This window comes from Anabas testudineus, chromosome 4, assembly GCF_900324465.2.
Source record: "Anabas testudineus chromosome 4, fAnaTes1.2, whole genome shotgun sequence".
Classification (NCBI taxonomy): Eukaryota; Metazoa; Chordata; class Actinopteri; order Anabantiformes; family Anabantidae; genus Anabas; species Anabas testudineus.
In genome coordinates, this window is record NC_046613.1 from 23284985 (window position 1) to 23308116 (window position 23132).

Consider the following 23132-nt stretch of genomic DNA (forward strand, 5'->3'; position numbering starts at 1 on the left):
AGATGAAAATAAGAGATTGTCTGTGCAGTAGAAACTGTTTGTGGTTTCATTAAGACGTGTTTGTCAGGTAGAAAACTGAGGTGTCCCCCACGCCACCCCTCGGTTGCCTTTCCCTTCTGCTTCTCGGTGAGGGAAGCAGGATGTCTTTCATCCAGTTCAGCTGAGGGATCAAAGCTAAAAGTCTACTCGGCTGAAACTGACCTCAGGTTGCTCTGCAGCGCACTCCGCACCTCTCCAACATACACAATCCTATAGTTCTCCTTACACCACCCCCCACCATCTCCCACTAAACATGCTATTTCCCTTCCTGTATGCCACACTACCTCATCCACTTAACACAGGAAATCTCTTAGCGCCTCCAACCCATTGATAGAAAATGCATCACCTCCACATAAACACTCCGACATATTTAATCTGCAGTATTTAAAACGACACTTTTACCAGATGTGATTATCTGATATGTGCTGAGCTAACATCTAACTTTTGTTTTGGTTGGTTAAATAACCTGCTCACAATAGCAATACAGCGCTCTGTGCTTCAAAGAGCAGCCTGTGTTTAGCTTCCTCTCTGTGTCTTCTTTCTTACTGTTTTCACTACAAACAGCCTCTGTGCTTCAGCTCCACACCCACACACACACACACTGTAATGTATACACATGCAGTATTTGTGTACACACATACACACACTCTCAACCGTATATATTTATGCCCCCAAAATAGGCCAGAAATTCCTTTTTTTCTGATATGAGGCCACATTATTGGCTGATCCCATCTGCAGTGTAATGACTTTTTTATTATACGTGTCCACATTAAATCCCAACTATCAACAACAAAACAACAAAAAAGTTTTTTCTTACTCCACTATAATTGATGTAATTATGTAAAAGTTAATTGAATTAAATTCTCTTCTGATTAACTTGCAGTCGTGTGCTGCTCTTTATCACTGCATTGTTTTTAAAAGCTAAATTAAAGCACAGCCTGTCACGTGTTACCACTCAGGTTTGGTAAACACCTCCACCTCTGATGATTTAATACAACTCTCTCAGTATCACATATTAAGGATCCATTAACATCACCAAGCAGCACTTGCCATAAATATTACCTGCTTCAGACTTTGACAGATACATGGTTGTTATCGGCTTTGCATAATTTTAAACCCTTCCCCTTATTTTTAGACTGAGCTGTTGCCATTGTGCTGTGCCTGAATTATTCGTTTTATTTGTTTTCCTTTTCCCTTTCTGCCTTTCTTCCTACTGCACACTACCCTGTACCATGACTTTTCTTTTCCCTTCTACAGGAAAGCACTTTGTGCTAGTTTGAAAAGAACTTAATGAATAAAATGATTATTATTGTTAAGGGGCCTGGGTATTGGTTCATAATACTTTCAGCACCAACATAATTTGTCCAAACACCAAAAGCTGGAAATGTCTTCACATTTTTTAACTTGTTTACTAGTCTGGTAGTTGATTTCAATCACATTTGGCCAATTCTAAATTATGAGCCCATTTATGAGCTCAAAACATTATATAGAATTTAGCATTAGGTATCAATAAAAACCTTTGGGATTGGTGTCAAAATCAAGTACTGTGGTGACAATAATATTATATAATTAATTCACATATATTCCTAGATTAGGGTCTGTTCTGTGAAGCAGTTGTTACTGTTACTGTCATTCTGTGCATCCTATTGTTTTAAGGACATTTCATTTCAGGTGCCTCTGTTCAGGAGAAGCTTCCTGTCCGTTAACCTGCAGTCATCAGTCTCTCATTAATTTTTTTCTCTTTGTCTTTAAACTTTTGTGAAAACTTTTCGCTGTTGGTTTCTTCACCTCTCATCCGCTGTGCATCTTTTGCTCTCCTCCTTCTCTTAACAAGATGCCAGTGGAGAGGCTGAGCTCACATATAACATTCTTGGGCGCCCCCTTCTGGGCTCTAGCCCCTTTTTAGATTTGTAGAAATATTTGGGCTGCAGAAAATCCTGAGGATACTGTGAGGCTGCCAGCTAAGGCCTGGATCTTTACTGACATTGATTTAACAAAGGAAATGAAGACATATTATTAAATCATAGTTTTGAAAACCAATATGCTGCACATTAAGTCCAGTTAATATTCACTGAGGCCAACTGAGTTCCTCATAAGTGTGTTGAATCCTTACAGGCAGATCAAAAACCCATGTGTGGCATTAGAGGGCTCACGCAAGTTAAGACCCTCTCTTCCTTTCACACAGTGGAAAGTAAGATTTCATTTTATTCTCAGTTTGTGTCCTGTAGTATTTTTAATCCCTGACATTTCTTTTAATCCTTTCATTTCTTCTTATGCCCTTATTATGTCATGAGGGAGACACAATTGCAGAAAGGTTATACTATAAAATCACGATACAAACATAGATAGATAAACTAAAAACACACCCAGTTGCTTAAATCGAACATTTTGTCGCTGCAAAAAGTGAATTAGCAAAAACAAATAAGATGATGATGTTATCATACTGTTAAATCAAACAGTGTAGCTACAGTAGGAATGTCTCACAAAAGGATATGATCGTACTGATAAAAAATAGCAGACTTACAGTGTAACAACTGGAAAACAAAACATCTGACCGATGACGACATAAAACAGATCCTGAGTGTAAAACATCATCTGGGTGACCAGATGATTTTATTATGCTCTCCTATTGATTGCGATTGGCCCAGGCCCATCCAGCACACAAATAACCCCCAGCTGTAACTAAGTCCACCTGTTTATAAAGGCAAACAGTTACGAACACGCTCCAACCTGTCTCAACTCATCAGCAAGGGAACGCATGCTACAGCATGGTGATGATGATGATGATGGCTTCAGCTGTTTCCTCTCAAGGTTATGTTAATCATTCAAGGAGAGATGAAAATGTAACAGTAAAACATGAGGAGGTATTACACAAGAACATTTTGAAAGACAATGCGCCATGTGTCAGAGGAAGTCCTTCTGGCTCTACTTTCCGGTTCATCACCCTTATGGTTTCTTCGTTTAACTTTCTAGATTTTCCCAGACCGTCTTTCCTCACAGTGCCTCCTGAGACACAGTAGCCTGTTGTCTAGCCTGGAAGACTGAAGGGGGGGGGTGTTATAAGACGACAGGGAACATGTTGTGTTAACCTGGCTGGTAAAAGCTCCAATGTATTTGAGTAAATGCTCCTTTATACCCTCTCATAGCCACTCTTTTTCTTCAAATTGGTGCTTATCTAGTGATTCTCCCTTCTTCCTAGTGTCTATGTCTAATCATTAAAAGGCAGCTTCAGTCAAACTTCTAATATTTTCCTCCATATTTTCTTTATATTTCACCTGTTCAGTTGTGTGTTCTGTTCAATCTCTACCACAATCTTTGAAATGCTGCATCAAAGCCGACTTCGTAATTTCATAAAATAAACAAGTCATTAATTTAACAGATTCTGTAGCTCAAACCTACCTTTTTTTGTGGAGCTGTAAACACATTATCACCTCATAAAAAAGTTGGAGGTGAGAGGTGCAACAGTTAGTGGCTTAGTATTATCATACATTTACAGACATAGAACCTCGTGATGATGCCAGTTTGCTGAACACAACAATGCTGTTTGCATAACAAACAGAGAATTCATGAACAACTGAATGAACTGTGACATGCTGTGGCTGAAAACAGAGGTGATGAGAGCAGTGAGATGGAAACAAAACAGGAGTTGGGTCACTAAGGTATTAGCAAAGCTGCTGGTCATTAATCAAATCAATGAGCTGAAAGATGCCAAAACGCTGTGTGGAAATGCTCTGGAGACCTCTTTGACAGATGGGATCTGATATTGTTTATTTAGACATTTATGCAATAAGATTAAGATTCAAATGCATTTACTTTGTGCTGCTTTTATTATACTTACCAGGGTTGGGGACCTGGTAAGTCGTATAGTATTTGTATTACTTACAGGTTCCTATATTGAGTTGTGCTTTTTAAATTGAATTAGACTGCATATGAAATATATATTTTTATTGTGTATCGATTTTATTTATTGTGATTATCTATTTGATACTGGTCGTCTTGTATTATTTAACATTTTGTGTGATTTTATTAGTTTTGTACTTGTACTTGTGTTCTATGCCCCTGATCCACAGACATGGCTGCAAACTGTTTATACTGATCTGATTTTCCACTGAAGAAACTATATTGACCTAACTTCTAAAAACATCTGGAGAAAGATGTAGATTTTATTTAAAGGCTCATTGCAACACAACTAAAATTTCATTTTTCTTTTGCACCTTTGACTTCATTTGTATTGATGTGACACCAACTACAGAGATCTCTTGAAACCTGAAGCTAATAAAATCAACTTGTCTGTCTAGAGAACACTAAAGGTATCGATCTATCTTTAGATCTACTATGTGGGTGAACTGACTCTTTAAATGGAATATTACCATATGTGTATTTTTTGTCACCTTGTTTTATCCCCATCTTCATCTTGCCTTCTGCCTATTAGTTATGTTTTCCATCCACTGTGTCAAGCAATGTGTCAGCACTCAGACTGAAAGGCTCTCTGTTCTCCTTAACTCTCTCTCCTCCATTGTGTTCATCTGGATGCTTTTCCAAGCTAAGCTTGGCACAGGCCTGGATTTCCGGAGCCCAAAATGTGAGCCCAGGGAACGGGACTCCTCCGGGAAAGGGGAGCAGCAGGAGACAGAGCGTCATTCAGAAGGCAAAACAAACCCAAATATCAGAGGTTTATTTAAAATCTCCTTGTCTTATATTAACAGCAGCCCTACAGGCTAGTGATTAGCCACACATGGGTCAAAGGTTTCTAAGCTTCATTTAATTTCCCGTGGAATCCATATTCTGTGTGTTTTATGAGATAAGGGCATGGATGGGATTCAAGCTGAGTCACTGAAATATATAATTATATATATTATACATAGTTGTTTTAGAAATGGACTAAACAACAGCTATAGGAGAAGTATGATATGAATTATTTTACTGAAAAAATATGTCAGTGTTTTACTTTTTTTTTTTTTATGAAATTGCATCTTTTTGATGCCACATTGACAATATTCTTTCTGATGGGCTTTAAAAAGAAGTGGGACCTGCTTAGGTCTGACATTGAGGGATTCAGACATGTTTGATGTTTTACAGTTGAAATGCCCTGTGCAGGAAGGAAGTGCTCACCCACTGGTCGCCTGCTCCATCTTCAGGAGCTCTATGGGAGGGAGGGAGGATTTCAGGACAATATTTACAGTGGCCTTTTCCTCTCACTGGCCGGAGGCCCATGGGAAAAAACTGGAGAAGACAAACAATGAACAATAGAGTTCAGGGATGAGCAATGGTACCAGCTCAGCATGTGCCATCACGGGATGTGGATTACATAGGGCCGGGGGGTCACAGAAAGGATCAAGGCATCGACGGCATCCCCCTGGAGCACCTGAGGCACCTGCTCAGAAATGTTGCACTATTTAAAAACACCACGTGTAATCACACATTCCTTGCTAAATAAAAATACTACCAGAAGAAGGTAAAGCAGTTTATAAAAAGAGTTCAACATTTTGGGAACTAAGCCCATTTGCTTTTTTGCCAAGAGCCAGATGAGAAGAGAGATACCACTTTTGTCTATGCGGTCAAAATTAAACCACAGCCAGCAGCTGGTTGGCCTGTACAGAGAAACAGCGAGTGAAGAAAGTGTGCACAACTTAACAGATCAAACAAACAAGATATAACATGTTTATGAGTGAACTTTAGAGATGCTGAGGAGGATTTTGTCACCTTTGTTTGTAGTTATGCTAAGCTAAGCTAACCAGCTCTAAGTATGTCCCACTTGTAGGAAATTAGAAAGCAAAACATTGAAATGATTCCTTAACTAAAATAAAGGCTGTGCAAATATGATTTATGAGGGTTAACCTTAAATAAATAATGAATTATTTTAATATTTAGAAATATGGGTCACATTATCCCACAACATGACACATATAACGTATCAAATTGCTTTCTAATTTCCACATTTGCTAGTTGGTGTGATCTTCACTGCATCACATTCACTGACAGACGCTGCACCACTGAGACGCAGATCAAAATCTTCCATCGTCATCGTGCTTTAAGTTGATGTTTATGTAGACAAACAGCCCCTGTGTTGCATCAGCATCTGTGCTAACTCCCAAGTCACAGTTTGATCCTCAATTACCAGATTACCCAGTCTAATTGGACAATATGGTTTCTCTGGGGACTGGGCCTTGCCTTATCACAGAAATTCTTTCTGCCCTGCACAATTTGGTGAGATAAATGTAATGGTATCAGTGTTCAAGTGTGTGCCTGGGTGGTCCCTGTTGCATTTCTAATGATGCTGCGCCTTTCCCAGAACAAGTGGAAATACCTCAGTGATGCACCGTGAAAAGAGAGATGAGGAAAGAAGCAAAGCTCCCACTGGGCTTCAGAATGCTCACATAAGGACATCTAACGCTTCGGAGGGGCACGCGTGCTCGCTGCTGCATTTAGTCTTAGAACAGGGTAGAAATAGTATAACTAGGTAGAAAAACATTTCTCACATTATTTCATAGAAGCACTCACAAGACAGAGGTGCAGAACCAACAGCCCATCAAAGCCAAATTTAAATTTACATTTTTACCATCAAAGGCCATTTTAAAATGTAGAATTAAAAATCAGTTCATGGACCACACTGCCCATTCTGGAATAGTAGTACACATGCTGGGGTTTCAGTGGTAGAGAAAAGCAAGTACTTGGATTTCTTATATAAACATCCAGTACTGTATTTTAACTTTTACTCATGCACCTTACTCAAGTGTAATGTAGAAGTAATACGTCATAGTTTTGCAAGATGAGCATATGTTTTGCATATGAGATCTTAAAATACAAGTGTCAAATAAATGCACTAGAGTAAAAACCATGACATATGGTACAGTAGCCAGCAGGTGTAATGCTGGCTATATAAATTATATTGTGTATATTACACTTTTCACGCAGCTCTACAAACAGCTGCAAGAAAAATGAAGTGATTTTTTTGAAGTGAGTTCTTGGTTTTCTGCATAAATTGACACAAACACTGTTTTTGTCTTGTCTTGTGCTGTCTTGTTGAACTTACCCAGAACTTGTTATGTGACACTGAGAGGAGGTGGAAGTATTTCGATCTAACAATAATGTGAGTGGTAAATCAGGGGAACATCAATAATACGAACTCTATTTGTCATTTCATTTTATTCTGAAAGGTTTCGCTGAGGACGGGAAAACCGGAAGTAGTTCGAAGATGCAGTAAACGGTGGTCGCAGTCCAGACGCTGTAAACTGTAAGTTACCGTTTTTCTTAAAATATATTTTTTTACAATACCCAAAATAGAGTCAACCTAACTCTGCTATAGTAGGTAGCGATATAGGTATATGTAAAGTTACGACGAACGCAAATGACAGCTTATTTGGACTCTTCCGGTACAACAATTGAGTTGTTTAGCTAACGTTAGTTAGCCTTAGCTAACGTTAACAAACGTTAGCTGCCAAATTCGGCAACAAAGCTTAATAAAATTCGAAAAAGCGTCGGTATTTTGCCCTCTGTAACCATAACTTTTATTTACGGTGTTACTATAAACAGCTGACAGATGTAGCTAATGTTGGTATTTGCACATCATTAACGGCACTTAGCTTAGATAAACCAAACTCCATTTAAATTTCCACCCATTTAATCATAACGTTACATTAATTAGGTAGGAGAACAGCTTTTGAAATGTCTTAGTCCCCGTTAACGACTTCTGGTATATTCGGCGTGCTTATGCCACATACAAGGTGCTAAAATGATCGTATTTTGTTAATTAGCTGTAACGTTAGCTGTAGGAATTATTAATTCTATCCATCCAAATACATTGTCGTTTTTAAATAAATAAATCTCTCCGGTCTAAATACCAAATACAATAGTGTTATGATAACTTGAAGTACCACAAACCAGTTAAGGGGTGTTGTATGAACCTGCATGAGTTATTAATTGTCATGTAACATGAATTTTCTCTCATGCAGTCCAGTTTAATAAAGACAGATTAATTAAACCCCGTCTATTTTGGTGTCTAAGACAAAGAAAATGTTTTGGACATTGGTTATACAAATAAATAAATAAATAAATAAATAAATAAATAAATAAATAAATATATATATATATATATATATATATATATATATATATATATATATATATATATATATATTATAATATAATATAATATAATATTATTAACATATATATATATATATATATATATATATATATATATATATATAATATTATTAACATATGTGTGTGTGTGTGTGTGTGTGTGTGTGTGTTAAATATATATATATATATATATATATATATATATATATATATATATATATATATATGTTTAACTAAGGTAACCTGGAGTGCTAATCTCTTACTTAAAGACTCAAGATTACACTCTTAAACTTGTGATTTAAGTTTCTATTAACTTCATCTGTAGCCTTTGAGTATTATTGTTTTGACCATATATACCATAATGTTTTAAAATTGTAAAATGCCTGTTATCATTTCTAAGAACTCCAGGACATGCATTCAGATTGCTTGTTTCATTTGGGCATCTATCTAAAACCCATGATTGTACTATGGCTTTTAAAACAACAGTTCTAACCCTCTTTATTCCCTACTCTTGTGTACTATCCAGTACTTTTTGAACATACCTTTGTTTAGTTAAATTAGCATTTTCAGTGGAACAGCCCCATACCATATAACCTTGTTCACTGCTTGATTGTATGAGAGAGTGAATGAGAGCAATTGATTGGCAAGTTGACAACAGGCGAGCACCATGTTGCAGGAGTAAGTTATCTTTGAGCTCCTCCATCATTTGTGTCGACGCTATGCTAGCAAGTCCAGACGGAGATGGAGAAATTGCAGATCAATGTGGATCAATTGTCCTTCTTCACCCCAAAGTCAGCACTGCTTGGTTGTGGGGTGACTGGGGCAAGACTGTACTGATCCATTTCCTGCCCTCTTCCAGCACTCTAATTGAAAAATTTGGGTGGCCCTGCTTGTTTGTTTTGGTGGAATGAGGTGGGCTATGTTTTTTGAGGCTTTTCCTCAGTCTTCTCCATAGACCTCAGGCTGAATCAAGTGTCGGGGGTCAGGCCGAGCATTGTTTGTGGAACAGCGTTTAACTCTCACCCCACCCCACCTGGTAGCCTCTTCCTTTATGACAGGCTTGCTGGGCCACTGGTTTTCACAGTATGGTTTCTGTGACCCTTTCAGACCTGGAAAGAGACAGAAAAGCTTTGGGCTTAGAAACTGAATCATAAGGCAACCTGAAGAGACTGGCACAATACCTTTGGGGTCAGTTAATTTAGTGCAGAGTTTTTTGTTGAGAATAGACACTTACTCTGTAGATGTTTTGATTTTCTATTCCTGGTTTTCCTCAGTTCCATATTGTTAATCATGATCTGTTTCAGACTTGAACTGTAAGACTGGGGTTTTTCCACAGCTGTAAAAAAAATTCACTTTAAACTCTTGGAGCACGTGATAGGGATGTTTTCCTTATTTTGACCAGTGATGATGAATAATCAATATATCGTAATCATCTCTAATTGCATCTGTTAGTGACTTAGTGCTGGTTTGTAGTCGTATGTAGTATGTTGTTATAGTTCATAGCGGTATGCGACTGTGGAACATTCTCACGCTGCTGATGTGTTTTTTATGTAAAGCAGCTGGGACAGCAGAGCTGCAGCCTCACCCATGAAGGTTCAAATCTCTCCATTTCGCCATGTCACTGGGCAGAGCCGCCTGTCTCCAGTTTCTTAATCCTCTGAAAACATCTTCTTGCATTTGTGGACCCATACTTTCTATTTCTGTTTATTGTTTCAGGATTTTTATATGGGAAATTGGGAACTTCAGTTCGTTAGGCCTAACTCTGAAAAGCACTTGAGACTGACAAACAAACAAACACACAGCCATAAAGATAACAAACCCTGTGGGCAGACATCATGATGGTAGGATAGTGAGCCAAAGGCACCCATCTCATCACTCTGTCCTTTTTCCAGTAGGACAGAGAAAGATTCTCCATGAGCTCTGCTGCATACTGACTCATTATGGACAATTTCCATTACTGGATGGTGGTCACAGTCTTCACAGCCTGCACAGTGTATATTCATATGATCTATCTATTTGAAATATCATACAGTTGACAGATATTATGGCTAATTTTTGGCTATCACCTGCATTACCTTCTCCACATCTTAGAGGCATGTGGTGACCTTGGTGTGAGTGAGTACTGAGGAGGATTGTTCAAAGCTCCACCCAGCCTGTGTGATCAGGCCAGTCATCTCAGGCGGGGTGATGTTTGGCCGCTCTGTGCATTCTGAGAAGTCAGGGGGATCTTTGATGGAATCTGGTGTTTGTGTAATGTTGAGGAGCATGGAGTGAAATGGTATTAGTGTATGGGGGGGATTTTGAGCTGCTGATGTAGTGAGTTAGCGACTCTGATGGGCGATGAAGGGGGTTGAGGGTGATGAGCTGTCTAAATAGGTCCCTTTGTGCCCCCTAAACCCATCACACTCTCTCTTACTCACACACATCCGTGCACACCCTTGCCAATCATTGCCATATGTGAGTCACCTTTGAGCCCAGAGCAGCATATGATCTAAGGTTTGAACGGCTCATTCATGTGGATATTCTGGATCAGGTATGGGTAGATTCCCATGTTTGTTATGATGCAGAGAGCTTGGCTTGTTTAGTGTTGAAATATCAAAGTTAAGAGTTTGGAGAAGTGGTTGTCTTAGATCAAAACTGAGGTTTAAACCACTGGAAAATGGTTTTGGTGAAAAGTATTGTGCAACTTTTTTTTTCCTCTTTTATATAATAGTGCAGATAAACAGGCAACATGGAGAGAATGACAGGGATTTCTTTCAATGAAAAACTCCCTGTTTTGAACCATGAGACAATGCACTAGAATATTTGAGTTGGGGTTGGATGATAATAGTTATTTTCTTCTAGGATGTCTAACCTAATACTGATACTATAGTATTACTACACTTATATATAAATCGTAAAATTAAACCAGATGGAATCTGCAGATGTCTGGTGTTTTTGTAAATGGCTTAAATAGTTAAGGTAAATTTTCAGAAATAAAGTATCAACTTGTAGTAAAACAGTAAACCTGAAATTTTGTATAATTGTATTGTATTACTGTTATTTAACAGCAATACAAACTGAACCATACTTCTTCGTCAAACTGCAGCATATGTGCATTAAATAGAAAAATAGCTGTAGATTGCAAATATACTTAAGTTGCACTTTTAGTTGCCCGTTTAAAAATGCCTGCAATCTGGTGGTTTCCCACTTGTAAGTAGTGCTAAACTCTGCTTTAACTGGGGGAAATCAATGACTGTTGAGCACAGCATTTGTGGGATGTGCTGTGGGATGTCAAAATTAAAAGGTTTCATGTGACCAAAAGATTTGTTTAGAGCTTTAATGAAAAGTCTTTTGCTCTCTGACCTGGTACTCCAGCACAGAGCCAAAGAAGGTTTGCCACTTGTTAGCAGTGCTGGAAGAAGATTCCAAGTGTTAGCCTTCTACAGCTACCACACAGATTAGAGCCAGCTATGTTGGTTGTTAGTGAACTTCCAAGGAAAACAAATCTGCCTTTTTATCCTTCTTATTAGAGAGAAGTTGGGGTTGGGGGCTAACAGCATTACGACTGGAAGAGCATTGAATGAGAGAAAAGAGGCTGCATCAGGTTCTGTGTTGTCACTGATTAAATTTAGCCTGCACAGTAGTACATGAAACATGTTGGCAAAAAGTGGGGTATAATCTTATGTGGATCCTCTGATGCCCCCTAGAGGTTAATACCTTTATCCCTCTCCAAGAAAATGCTGTCTACTTCATAAGTTTCCATTTGAAGATTTTAAAACTCTATACTTTTGTTTTTCACTTCATGCTTCTCAAAAGGCAAATATTGTTAACATTTAGTCCCCGTCCTGCATTAAGTTCTGTTACTTAGTTTGCAGGGCATTTGTGATGGTGCATGATATGCAACTTGTGCAAAATTACTCTTAGTTTCTGTGCGACTTGGTGCATGTGTGTGCATGCACACTAGTGTTATAGAGAGGGGTCTGGGCAGTGTTCCCGCGTCCATGCACAGCCCCCAGAGTAAAGTAAACACAGCGGCTTTTTTCTCATCCCAGCCGTCAGCAGGCTCTCCCCAGGCCCGCGCCAGAGACCACACACCCAGACCACACACACACATTCACACTCATACACACACACACACTTATATATACACACACTGCCCAGACCTCTTCGCAGATCCTTCCACATACTCGCATACACAGAGACCACACAACACCAGCTCGGGCCTCTTGCACGCAACCTCGCGTAGCTGTCATTCTGCCCAGCGTGTGTGTAGGGGGGCAGGCTAGCTGTCTGTTTGTGCACGTGTATTTCCAAGATGGGGGGTGGGATAGAAACACTCCTGAAAGCAGAATTAGAATTGGACAAAATAAAGATCCCAGTCTTGTGCCCATCACTGCTCCCACTCAAAACATGTGGGATTGTTGAAGGATTTACCAAGCTCTTGTTTTAGGCTTGTTAACCTCTTATCTTCTTCATGTCAGATCCATAGCCCTTCCATTTCCTCTGACAAGCACTGGGTAGCAGCAGCAACATGAGTTAAATCCCAATGGAGTTTTCTCATTAACTCGGGGAAGTCAGGGCGATGGAGGGGGTGGGCTATGGCAGAAGAGTTTCCCAAAAAGGTTTGTACTCGTGGAATCTTATAGGTCAGGGCATGTGCTGTTGTCCCACTGCTGCTTTTTGAGCTTCTGCATTTGTGTCATGTGCCATGTACATTTTAAAACCTGTTTAGCCAAACTGTAATGAATAAGTCTAAACCTCTACAGGGCCAGGGACAGGGTCAGGGACACTTATTCAACTACGGATAAACTGTGATTTGGTGGGACTGTATCAGTGTTAATGAGGAATAATTAATCTCTCAGTTCATTTGTCAATTAGTCAGTTAAAGAAATATCTTTTTTAATAAACACAACCCATTGAATTAACTGATTTTTATTATTATTATTTACTGAATTAATTGACTCAATATTTGTTCATTTGATAGTTTTTATTACACACTCTTTTCCTGCAATCATGTGGGGTCCTCACCCATTAATTGTAAAAGAGTGGAATAATTATTGAAGTCACTTATCAGGAAAAGATTCCAACTTCTGAAAATTTTCAGCCCTGAATTTTGTGATAATTTCGAACAAAAAAAAACAAATCAAAACAACAGTTCAAAATCAACATTTGTATTTTGATTGAACAAAACTAATAATCTTGTGACATGTACATAATCTCTAGGAAAATTGTGATTGATTACAATTTTCGAAATTTTCTATCATTTTGTAAACTAAACCAGATGCAAACAATTTACTCATTAATTAAAAAATAATTCTCAGATGATACTTGATGATGAAAATAATCTTAATTTGCAGTCCTTTATTTGGTTTCCGACACACACTTCATAGATGCATTGGCTGCTGCAGACGTTGAAACTCTTGTTACAGGAAAGCCTCGCTAACAATGTTGTGTTCTGTCAGTTCTGATTTCCTTTGATATTAGAATCCCTGCTGGCTCTGCACCTCAATTATACGGCTACAGCTAATTAGTGGCCATATAATTGTGCAAAGGGTGACCACCATGTTGCAGGTCCGGTCCGTGTGAACTCCTGCATTGTTTGTGCAGAACGTGTTTTGGCTGTGGAGCAAAAGGGCGGAAGCCTCTCTAGCCTAGAAAGATCAGCCTTTTTGAGACCTGGCTGTAATTTATTAGCAAACATCTGTGCTGCTGAAATACATACTTACAGATTTTTCACTTGGAATCTTTCCTTCTTTTCCTTTACACAGCCTCAACATGAACTGATTTGTATAGGTGCTCCTTCTTTGGTACCATAATCTGTGCTGTATTGTGTGGGCTTATGTGGAATGATCGGGGAGGCCAGGTTTATTTATCCTTTGCTGTGAGGTTTACATTCTTCCTTTCCTCCCTGCTCTCTGTCTGCTCCTTCATTCTTGGCTCACGTCTCTATTTTTTCTATTATTTGAGAGATAACTGCTGCAATGGATATATTGTTTGGAGACCTACAGGGTGGGAAATTAACACGACTGGAGCTGCCAACCAAATGCAGCTCGTATTTTGCTGTCCCAAGTTGGTTCTAAAAACCTAAATGTCTGACTACCTGATAATTCAGTAAAAGTGGTAGCTGACAGTATTTATTTTTAGCACAGGGATATTGGTTCACCAGTTACAGTTCCATGTTGGCTTTAAGTTTTTTTTGATATATGTCCAAAAGATCTGGAGGCCGTTGTTTCCTGCAGATGCTTTTAGAATGAAGTTGTAAGTTGTAAGTTATGTCATCTTAGATTTTAAACCAAGCAATTATTTATTTTTTTCCCTAAAACTTTAAAACGATTACATTGGCCTGTTTCAGTATATTTTATTAAAGACCACACTCATTTTTTTGTTTGATTTTTTTTTTCTTTAGATGAAAAGTGCATAATTTAATAGATAATTTAAGATATAGAGTGCGGAAACCAAACACAATCTAGATGACTCGGAAGATCTATAAACAACGATTCTTTTACTTAACAAAATACTTAAACATTTGATTGTTAAAACCCATGAGACATTTACTCTATCCATTTTAGCTATAATTACTTATAATTGTCTTTTTTCTTCTTCTTTGTATTAACTAAAATGTCAGAATGGAGAGTCTGCACAGTTTTGTTTCTCACTTACACCTTCCTCTGGTTTTTCATTTTTCATGTCCAGGTGCCGACTGATCCAGCATTCCTGTCTGCCTCTGGCCACCATGTCTCGTGCCCGTCAGCCCCCGCTGGTCACAGGCATCTCACCCAAGGAGGGTGCGGCTTGGACCAAAGTTACCATCCGTGGAGAGAACCTGGGCACAGGCCCAGCCGACCTCATTGGTGATACATTTATATTCATATAACCAAACACACAGGCATTTCTGTCTTTAGTGTTGTACGGTAGTTATTAGATTTGTTTATTTTTTTTAAATACATTTCTGTTCACAACATTTTACATACTTCCCCTTGACAATCTTTATTTTTGTTGTTAATAAAATTTGCATATACTATATATAAGTATATACATGTAATGTATATATATTTAAGTATATGAATGACTATGTTAAAATATATATGCAGTATGTAGATATTTAGTTTTAGTCATCACACAGATATAAATATACAAAATGTCATCACATCACATAATTAACATTTCTTTGTTTTACTGTGTATAATAATTTTTAGGTGTTTAATTTTTGTTAATATTTCCTTGTTGTAATTTTTGTTGAAGTAGATGGATACTGATATTAAGTAACTCTGTATAATTTTTGTCTTTTAATTTCTGGTCTGGCTTATATAGTGTTTTTTAACTTCAACCATATTAAGTGATTTTTATTAACTGATCCATCAACAAACCACAGTGGCCACTTTTTAAACAGGCTGGTGTAAAGTTTATTTTTGTACATATGATATGTAAGCGGACAGGATGCCTGAGCCTTTTTTCCCCTCTTCATAACATAATCAACTTCACTTCACAAGTGCAGTTTTTATTTTAACTAAGACGTGAGAAATTAATTTGATTCGGACTGTACACATATATATTGCAAGTATTTACTAAATCAGGTTACTAAAATGATGTTGGTACAGAAACTTTCTCTGAGAAAGTTTCATTTTGAAATTACATATGTAAATATATTCTTCGTGAAATTTCTTGCAAACATAAAATATACACAATCCTCTACACACAAAGTCCACATGCTAACATAAAATCCCTTCATCCTCAAGCATTTTAATAACTGTTAGTAGAAAATGGAGACAAAAAATGCTTAGACAAAAACCTTTTTTTTTTTATCCATGAAGATATGTCAGTCTAAGCATCATACTGTGCTGATATTTTCCCTCGCTTATCTGCCCTGCTTTTTTAATGGAAGTGGAGAAAGTGGTGGGGTGGGAGACCGGTCCAGAGGACTCGCACACTTCTCCACACTCTGCAAGCTGTGTTCTGGCCAGTGATACTGCTCTATTTGTGACCATGACTGTCCCTTGGGGCTAGACATTTAGATACGCACAAATGTGTGTGAGTGGTTATGTATTCAAACAAAGTGGTCAGCAGAGAACAGATGCAGGAAATGGGGCTCTAATGGGCATATTATTCACAGTTTTATGGACTATTTGTTGATCAGCTCTCTCAGGCTTTTATAGTGTTTAATTATACACACGTGAAGCTTTCCGAATCCTCTCAGCTGGAAATGTCTGAGTAATCCCTTTGTCTGTCTTCTTGTTCCTAATACTTCAAATAGGTTTAAAAAGAGGACGACAGATGTAGGGGTAGAGTGTACACTGTGCCAGTAATGAGCCACTTAGTACTGAAGTGACACACGTTAGCTTAAAGGAGCTGAGTGATAGGAAAGAAGGTCACGGCCACCCACACCCATCATGAACCCAACTTGAACTTTGACCCCTGGTGACAGTTTGACTAAACTTGCTGAAAGGCACCAATTCTGCCTGAGTGTGCACCACTTGTTATAGATTGCCTGTGCGTGTGTCTGTGCTACAGTTTGTTTATTTGTGCCGTCACAATGTGTCTATATCTCTCACCCGTTTCACTCTTTACCTCTCTCCTCCATCTCAGGCCTGTCAATTTGTGGCCACAACTGCCTGCTGACAGCCGAATGGATGTCAGCCAGCAAGATAGTGTGCCGTGTGGGTCCCGCTAAGGACGACAAGGGAGAAATCATCGTCACTACAAAGTCTGGAGGTCTCGGCACCTCCACAGTCTCATTCAAACTGCTCAGACCAGAGAGGATTGGTAAGGCATAGGGGACAAAAACAAGAGTAACGTGTCATTTGTATGCACGGACGGATTTCTTATTTAGTTTTTAATAAATAATTTGGTATTGAGTCAGTAAAATGTCAGATAATAGTGAAATGTGCTGATGCAGGTTCACAGTGACTGGGCTGTTGTTTTATTCAACCAACAGCTCGACCTTTCCTAGACTGTTGTGCTAAAATATGGTGGGAACCTAAGTAAGCTCAAAAGAGAAGACATCTATATGTTGGCAGGGGAACTCCATACTATAAAACATTTAAATAGACAAAACATACACCCACTTTTGCATGACAATTTCCAAATAAATTAAACAGGAGAAAACTGAGAAACACGTTGACCAAAAAGTACGTATGTGTGCATCAGACACATCAGTAACAGATTTTTTAAATTAGTTTTCATCATGTGATTCTAAAATCACAAGAGATATTAGCTATATACATGAATTTGTGTGTACTGATTGTGCAGGTTTGTAGGTCTGCAGTAAAAAGTTTGTGTGAGAGAAAACCCACATCTGGAATGTGTTGTAGAGCTCACTGACGTGTATCTCTTCTGTACTGCCCTGTTTTGCAGGTATCCTGGACCAGTCTGCTGTGTGGGTGGATGAGATGAACTATTACGACATGAGGACCAACCGCAACAAAGGCATCTCCCCCCTCTCCCTGCGACCCAGCAATCCACTTGGCATCGATATAGACAAGTACGGACCAAGAACATACGAATACACACTAAAATCCCTCAGCACAATTACACCACCATAAACACACACTCTCTAGTCAGTGAGTCATGGTTTACATCCCTAAACAGAAACAAACTCTTCCCATATGCAGGCATTTGAAATATTATGCCAACACAGCAATGGCTGAACAGCCTCTAACCACTACACAAAGGAAGGGGAAAGAGAATAATCATGTATAGAAGACAGACGATGGCGACAGAAAAGGATTTAGAAAGAAATAAAGGAACAACCCACACACGTACTGAAACTGCTTGAGAGGCCAGGGTGGTGCTGCCTCCCACGCGCCTGGCAGTGCAGGATTTGAAATGTGTTGTTTGTGTTGTCCAATTTTTGGAATTTCTGGCTTAGTGTTTGTTTGGTTTGAAGGAGCTGGGGGCAAGTGACCGCTCGTGGCTAGAGACGAGACCCATAAACAGGCCATACCATTCAATCACCTCAGGGCTGCGTTAAACAACCAGCACACATATTATTTGTGCGCCACAAGTTAAACTTTATCTGTTACTTGAAGGCAATCAAAGGATGATGTTTTGTTGGATAAAAAGAACTCAGTTATCTTAGTGTTATATTAGTGTCATTGTGTACTTTTTTGTCACCGGATGGTTTTTCAGCTGTAGCTTTTCATCGATTGTTTTTACTGTACTGTCATTGTCTTTGCCTAGTTATAATGCGAAGGATTAAAAAGTGAGGACTAAATTGATCAGTCACTAAATTAAAAGAGGGTAGACCAATCAAATAAGCTGTGGCGTAGAGTTTAGTTATTGAATATGAGATGTAACTGTATGACTGACAAATCTAGCTTGCTCCAAAGACATTGTATGACGGTCCTAATGGGAGTAATGAGGACAACACATTTGACTCAGATTGAGACACTGTCTAGATCCATTCATTAATGGCAATGGAAATAACCAGTCACTGATATTATTCTGCTAATTAAACACACAATGCTGTAGAACCAGGCTGTTTTATTATTTTACACAATAATGTCTGTTTAACAGCATAATTGATTATTTTCTCACTATGAATTTCATGTATACTTAATTTATTAGTGACTTATTTTATTTTTGTATTCTTAATGCATATATTATCTGTTGATTTATGCACATACAGAGTATAAAATAATATGAACCATAAAACCAACCTTCACAGGTTTTTATTGTTGATTGCTTTGTGACTACGCAGCACTACAGATTCCTTGCAACCATCCAAAGATTTATAGTTTTAACCATGCAATGGTTATATAATCGTTGCCGTTATCAAACTGTTGGCAGTAATTTGTAGTTGAACATGTTAAACATGGTGAAAAGTAATTATTAAATATAAGATTAATGAACACTGGCTGCAAAACATTCTGTCCTTTCTTTAGTTTGGTATTTTCAGGCTTAGAATGAAAACAATAATGACCAGTAGCATATGGTACACTTCACACTTCATGATTTTAGGCATTTGTATCACCACAAAGAAGAAATTAAAGGGGTTTAAAACACAACAAATGATTAACTCTGACCTCAAAGGCCTACTACTTATAATAATAACTAGTTATAACTAGTTCCCAAAATATTGTAGGTGAATGTGACTGAATGTGTGTTTCATCTTGCATATATCTACTTTTATAATGAGGGAACTTGCTCTTTGTGACACTGTTGAACCATTGCTACTGCTGTGCACAAATATTATGTCATGTACAGTGTGTATGTGGTTGTACCTACTACCACGTGTGTTCAAGTATGATTTGCAGTTGTACTTAAGGCCTAAATCTGGACTGTGGATGTGTTTCTTTTTCTACATATGTGTGTATAGCTAGATGCAGAGTGGGTGGTGGTGGGGTTTGGTTTGTGTAGGCCACGGGTCATTAGTAGAGATCAAGCATCCCTAATGAGTACTGGGTCCACCAGGGGCATCCAGGCGTCACACACTGCACTTCCCACGCTGAGCTCTCCCAGCCTGGGTACTTCTAGGCTGCACACTGCCCCCTGCTGGAAGAAATTACCCCATCATAACATCTCACAAGACAGTGTACACAATTCTGAAGGATACACACAAGTCAAAATCATTTAATTTGTTATAATCATATATTATATTTGATTTTAATAGATTTAATCTATATCAATTTTATTTTTGTTTGTTTTAAGTACACCACCTTTTGATTCTTGTTCTTTTTGTACTCCTGCCTTTTTTGTGTTCATCTGTATTAATCTGCTTTTCCCAGAGGCAAAATCCCACAGAAAGACATAGAGCAGGTATTTCCAGGAATGAGTGGAGACTTCACCAGCGAAAACTTCTCTGCTACCTGGTACCTCATAGAAAACCATGCAGGCTCCAGGTAAGTCCTTTTGTGATCAATAATGCTGAGATTCCCTAACTAACTACTAATAACAAGGGAGGGAGGGGCAACAAAATGGTTTGCATCAGCTGAAATAACCAGAAAAGACAAACAGGAGGGCAGTACTGCTGGGTCTTTTCCCTCTGACTTGACTGAACACTCCAACAAACATGAATGAGACTCGGGCACATTCTGCTTACTGCTGGACCTGCCAGAGTCTGTTTGTTGGGGGTGCTTTGGCAGCAGGGCTTCCATATTTACACAACCCTCTCTTCTGACAGGAGAGATCAATGGCAGGTAAATCCACGTTTTAAGAAAGTGAGATTACCACTTACTCCCTCACCAATCCTGCAGAAAATTATGACCCAGTTGAACTTGAAAAATATAAATTAATTGTTTACATACATTTTCAAGAACAAACATTCGCAGGTTGCAAATTTACAAATGAATATTTTTTAATTATTGAGATGTAACAGGACATTTGAAGACATCGTCTTGGACTTGGCATTTGCTGCTTCTTTACGGTGTGTTGACATTTCACAGACTAAACAGTTAACAAGAAAATAATCACAAGATTAATCTATAATTTCAGTGATTTGGTATACTTGGTTTTATGACATTTATTTTGAGGTTTTATACTTTGGTTAAATCTCCAATAGTGAATTTGTTTTCGAAGGTATATAGAGGAGTCAGCCTGCTGACCCAAAGGGGCTGAGGCCAGTTGACTGTCATGTCAGGGCAGTGGAAAGTTATTTTGGTCTCTCCTGGCTTTCTCTCCCCCTGGCTAGCCTTCCAGTAACCCAGACCCCAGGATTTAGCATGACCAGGGGCCTATGTTTGGACCTCACTGGGTGACTGTTTCTTCCTGCTGAGGAAACCTCACTCAGGACACTGACACACAGAAACACGTACTCACTCTGGCTCACAGATGTGTGCGTCTAGAAAGTTGCTCTGCCTAGACACAAATGCTTGTATGAGCTGCATATAGACAAGCTAAATTATTTACTAATTAGACATTTTTTAAGAAAACAGTAAAATTATCATGTAATATGTCACTGAAATGATTCCTTGATAAATTAAATAAAAAGGAAATTTTATACCAAAACACAATTGTAACAGCTGATTGACATTTGTTGCCTTTGGCTTTAAAAATGTGAAGATATGGTTGCTTTCTATTTTTAATCACTGTTAATTGAAAGATTAATAAGGAATTAGTTGAATGAATAATTTACAGAATGTAATTATTAGTTGCTCCCTTAATGTAATGTCATAATTTTCTACAGTTTTGAGCAGTTGAAGGTTGCAGCCAGTAATCTGAAGAAGCAAGCTACTAAGAAGAATGAGGGGAGTCTGGCCTATGTGAAAGGAGGCCTCAGTACGTTCTTTGAGGCCCAGGACGCTCTAGCAGGTGAGAGGGATTAACACATTTTTGTGTGCTATGTAATTGCACAAAACTGTCTACAGTTAATACGCAAACCTCCAAATCATCACTCTTCATCTCCGCTGAGTAGAACTTTTGATTTTTTTTGGAAAGTGTGCAAGTGTGTGTCTCGAACATTTTTTTTCCCCACATGCGGTTTTGCAGTGGTTGATTAAAGCCTCTCATTTGGACGCTGTGTGAAAGCCCTCCATTTTATACTACAGTTACACCAGCCAACCACAACACGGCAAATTCACCTTCATCAAAATGAGATCAGCTCTCACCTGTCACACACAGTCTCTCTAGAGCCTGTACACACACTCACTGAACCAGACTCCAATAAGATTTCAAGGTAGCAAAGATTGACTCCTGTCGCTCTGCCAGGTACCTCAAATCAATTGTTTGCTTCATCATTCATACTTTTGTCTGTTTACGCTCTGCTCCCACCATAGCCGCTTAGTTACTTCCCCTTACTATTTATACGTACACTTTTCTGCCTCCATCATTATTATTATTGCTTTCCGTATGTTTGTGCCCCGTTTGGGAGAGAAGCAATGTTTTCATTGTTAGTGGCTGAATCTAAATAAACGGAGCAGCCCAACACAATGCAGGCCAGAGTATTAGGACTGATAGTGCTGATAAGAGACCCAATATGACCAATGGGAACAATGCACAGTCATTCTCACGTTCAGACTGAGCGTGCCTACTGTGTGCCCACTGCCCCAATGGGAAATGTACAGTCTCCAGAGATGGAGGAAGCAGTGCACCATCAATGTACTCAAGTGACCTGCAAGGCTAAAGGGCATACTTTATGCTTCATTGCTTCATGATTTGTGTGTGTGTGTGTGTGTGTGTGTGTGTGTGTGTGTGTGTGTGTGTGTGTGTGTGTGTGTGTGTGTGTGTGTGTGTGTGTGTTTATGTATATTTACATAAAAGCATTTTCCTAGTGATTTTCAGATGTTTTTTCTTAATTTTTATTTGAGTTCTGAAAATTCACTGTGTGCTACCTGCTCAGCAACAACAAGGTTAGCTACAAACTAGTGAACATAATCAAGCATTTTTCAAGTGAGATATTTCTCTCAAAAGTTGGTGTAACTAAAAGAGAGGCTGCTCTAGCTAAAGGCTAACATTGCATTGTGCCTGCTCAATGTGTTGAAAGGCAACAGTTTCTTTGCATCATGTTTGTAACAGTTTTGTGAGGTGATAATGATGCAGTTAGTATGACCAGAACTCAAGTGGGCAGAAAAGAAAGCTTTAAAACACACTGTAGATTTCTTTAAATTTGTTCAGGTTGTGTTAACAGACATTCCTCCATTATCAAGACTTTTTTGTAGAGGTCCTGAGTTTGCATTTGCTTTACTCCAATCACGCTATAAACTGGCATAAAGAAATGTCCTACCTTAGCAACATGAAGGCTAACTGTAAAATGCAACTATGTAACTACACCTAATCTTCTTTTCAAGTGTACTCTTTATATTAGGACATTTCTCATTTCTATGACGTCTCATACACAGATCTGTTTGGTACTGTACTTCACCGGCATGACTTAAATGTTCTTTTTTTTTTGTTTAACCGTCTTCTCACCATGAGTCATTACAGCACTGCAACTTCCTTTCTCAGCCAAGACTTGGCTCTCAGTCATAAAAAATGAAGTGGTAGCCCAGAATGGATAGTTCAAGTGGAGATATGCTGTATACTAGGTGTGGTCAGCCAAACCAACATACCAGTCAGCACGCTCCTAGCAGCCAGAGAGCTTGGGACAGCTCTGC

General features: G+C 38.6%; 1 protein-coding gene across 3 annotated transcripts in view; it reads left to right on the top strand.

Annotated features, from left to right (window-relative positions):
- Window positions 1-7216: 7216 nt before the first annotated feature.
- exoc2 (exocyst complex component 2) overlaps window positions 7217-23132 on the top strand; it is a 40111-nt gene continuing 24195 nt past the window's right edge. For all 3 annotated transcript variants that reach the window (XM_026345630.1, XM_026345631.1, XM_026345632.1), the window contains exons 1-6: window positions 7217-7273; window positions 14800-14957; window positions 16690-16866; window positions 17458-17584; window positions 19830-19943; window positions 21227-21351. In XM_026345630.1, coding sequence (XP_026201415.1) covers window positions 14840-14957; window positions 16690-16866; window positions 17458-17584; window positions 19830-19943; window positions 21227-21351 — 661 coding nt within the window. In that variant the 5' untranslated portion in view covers window positions 7217-7273; window positions 14800-14839. The remainder of the gene's footprint in view (window positions 7274-14799; window positions 14958-16689; window positions 16867-17457; window positions 17585-19829; window positions 19944-21226; window positions 21352-23132) is intronic.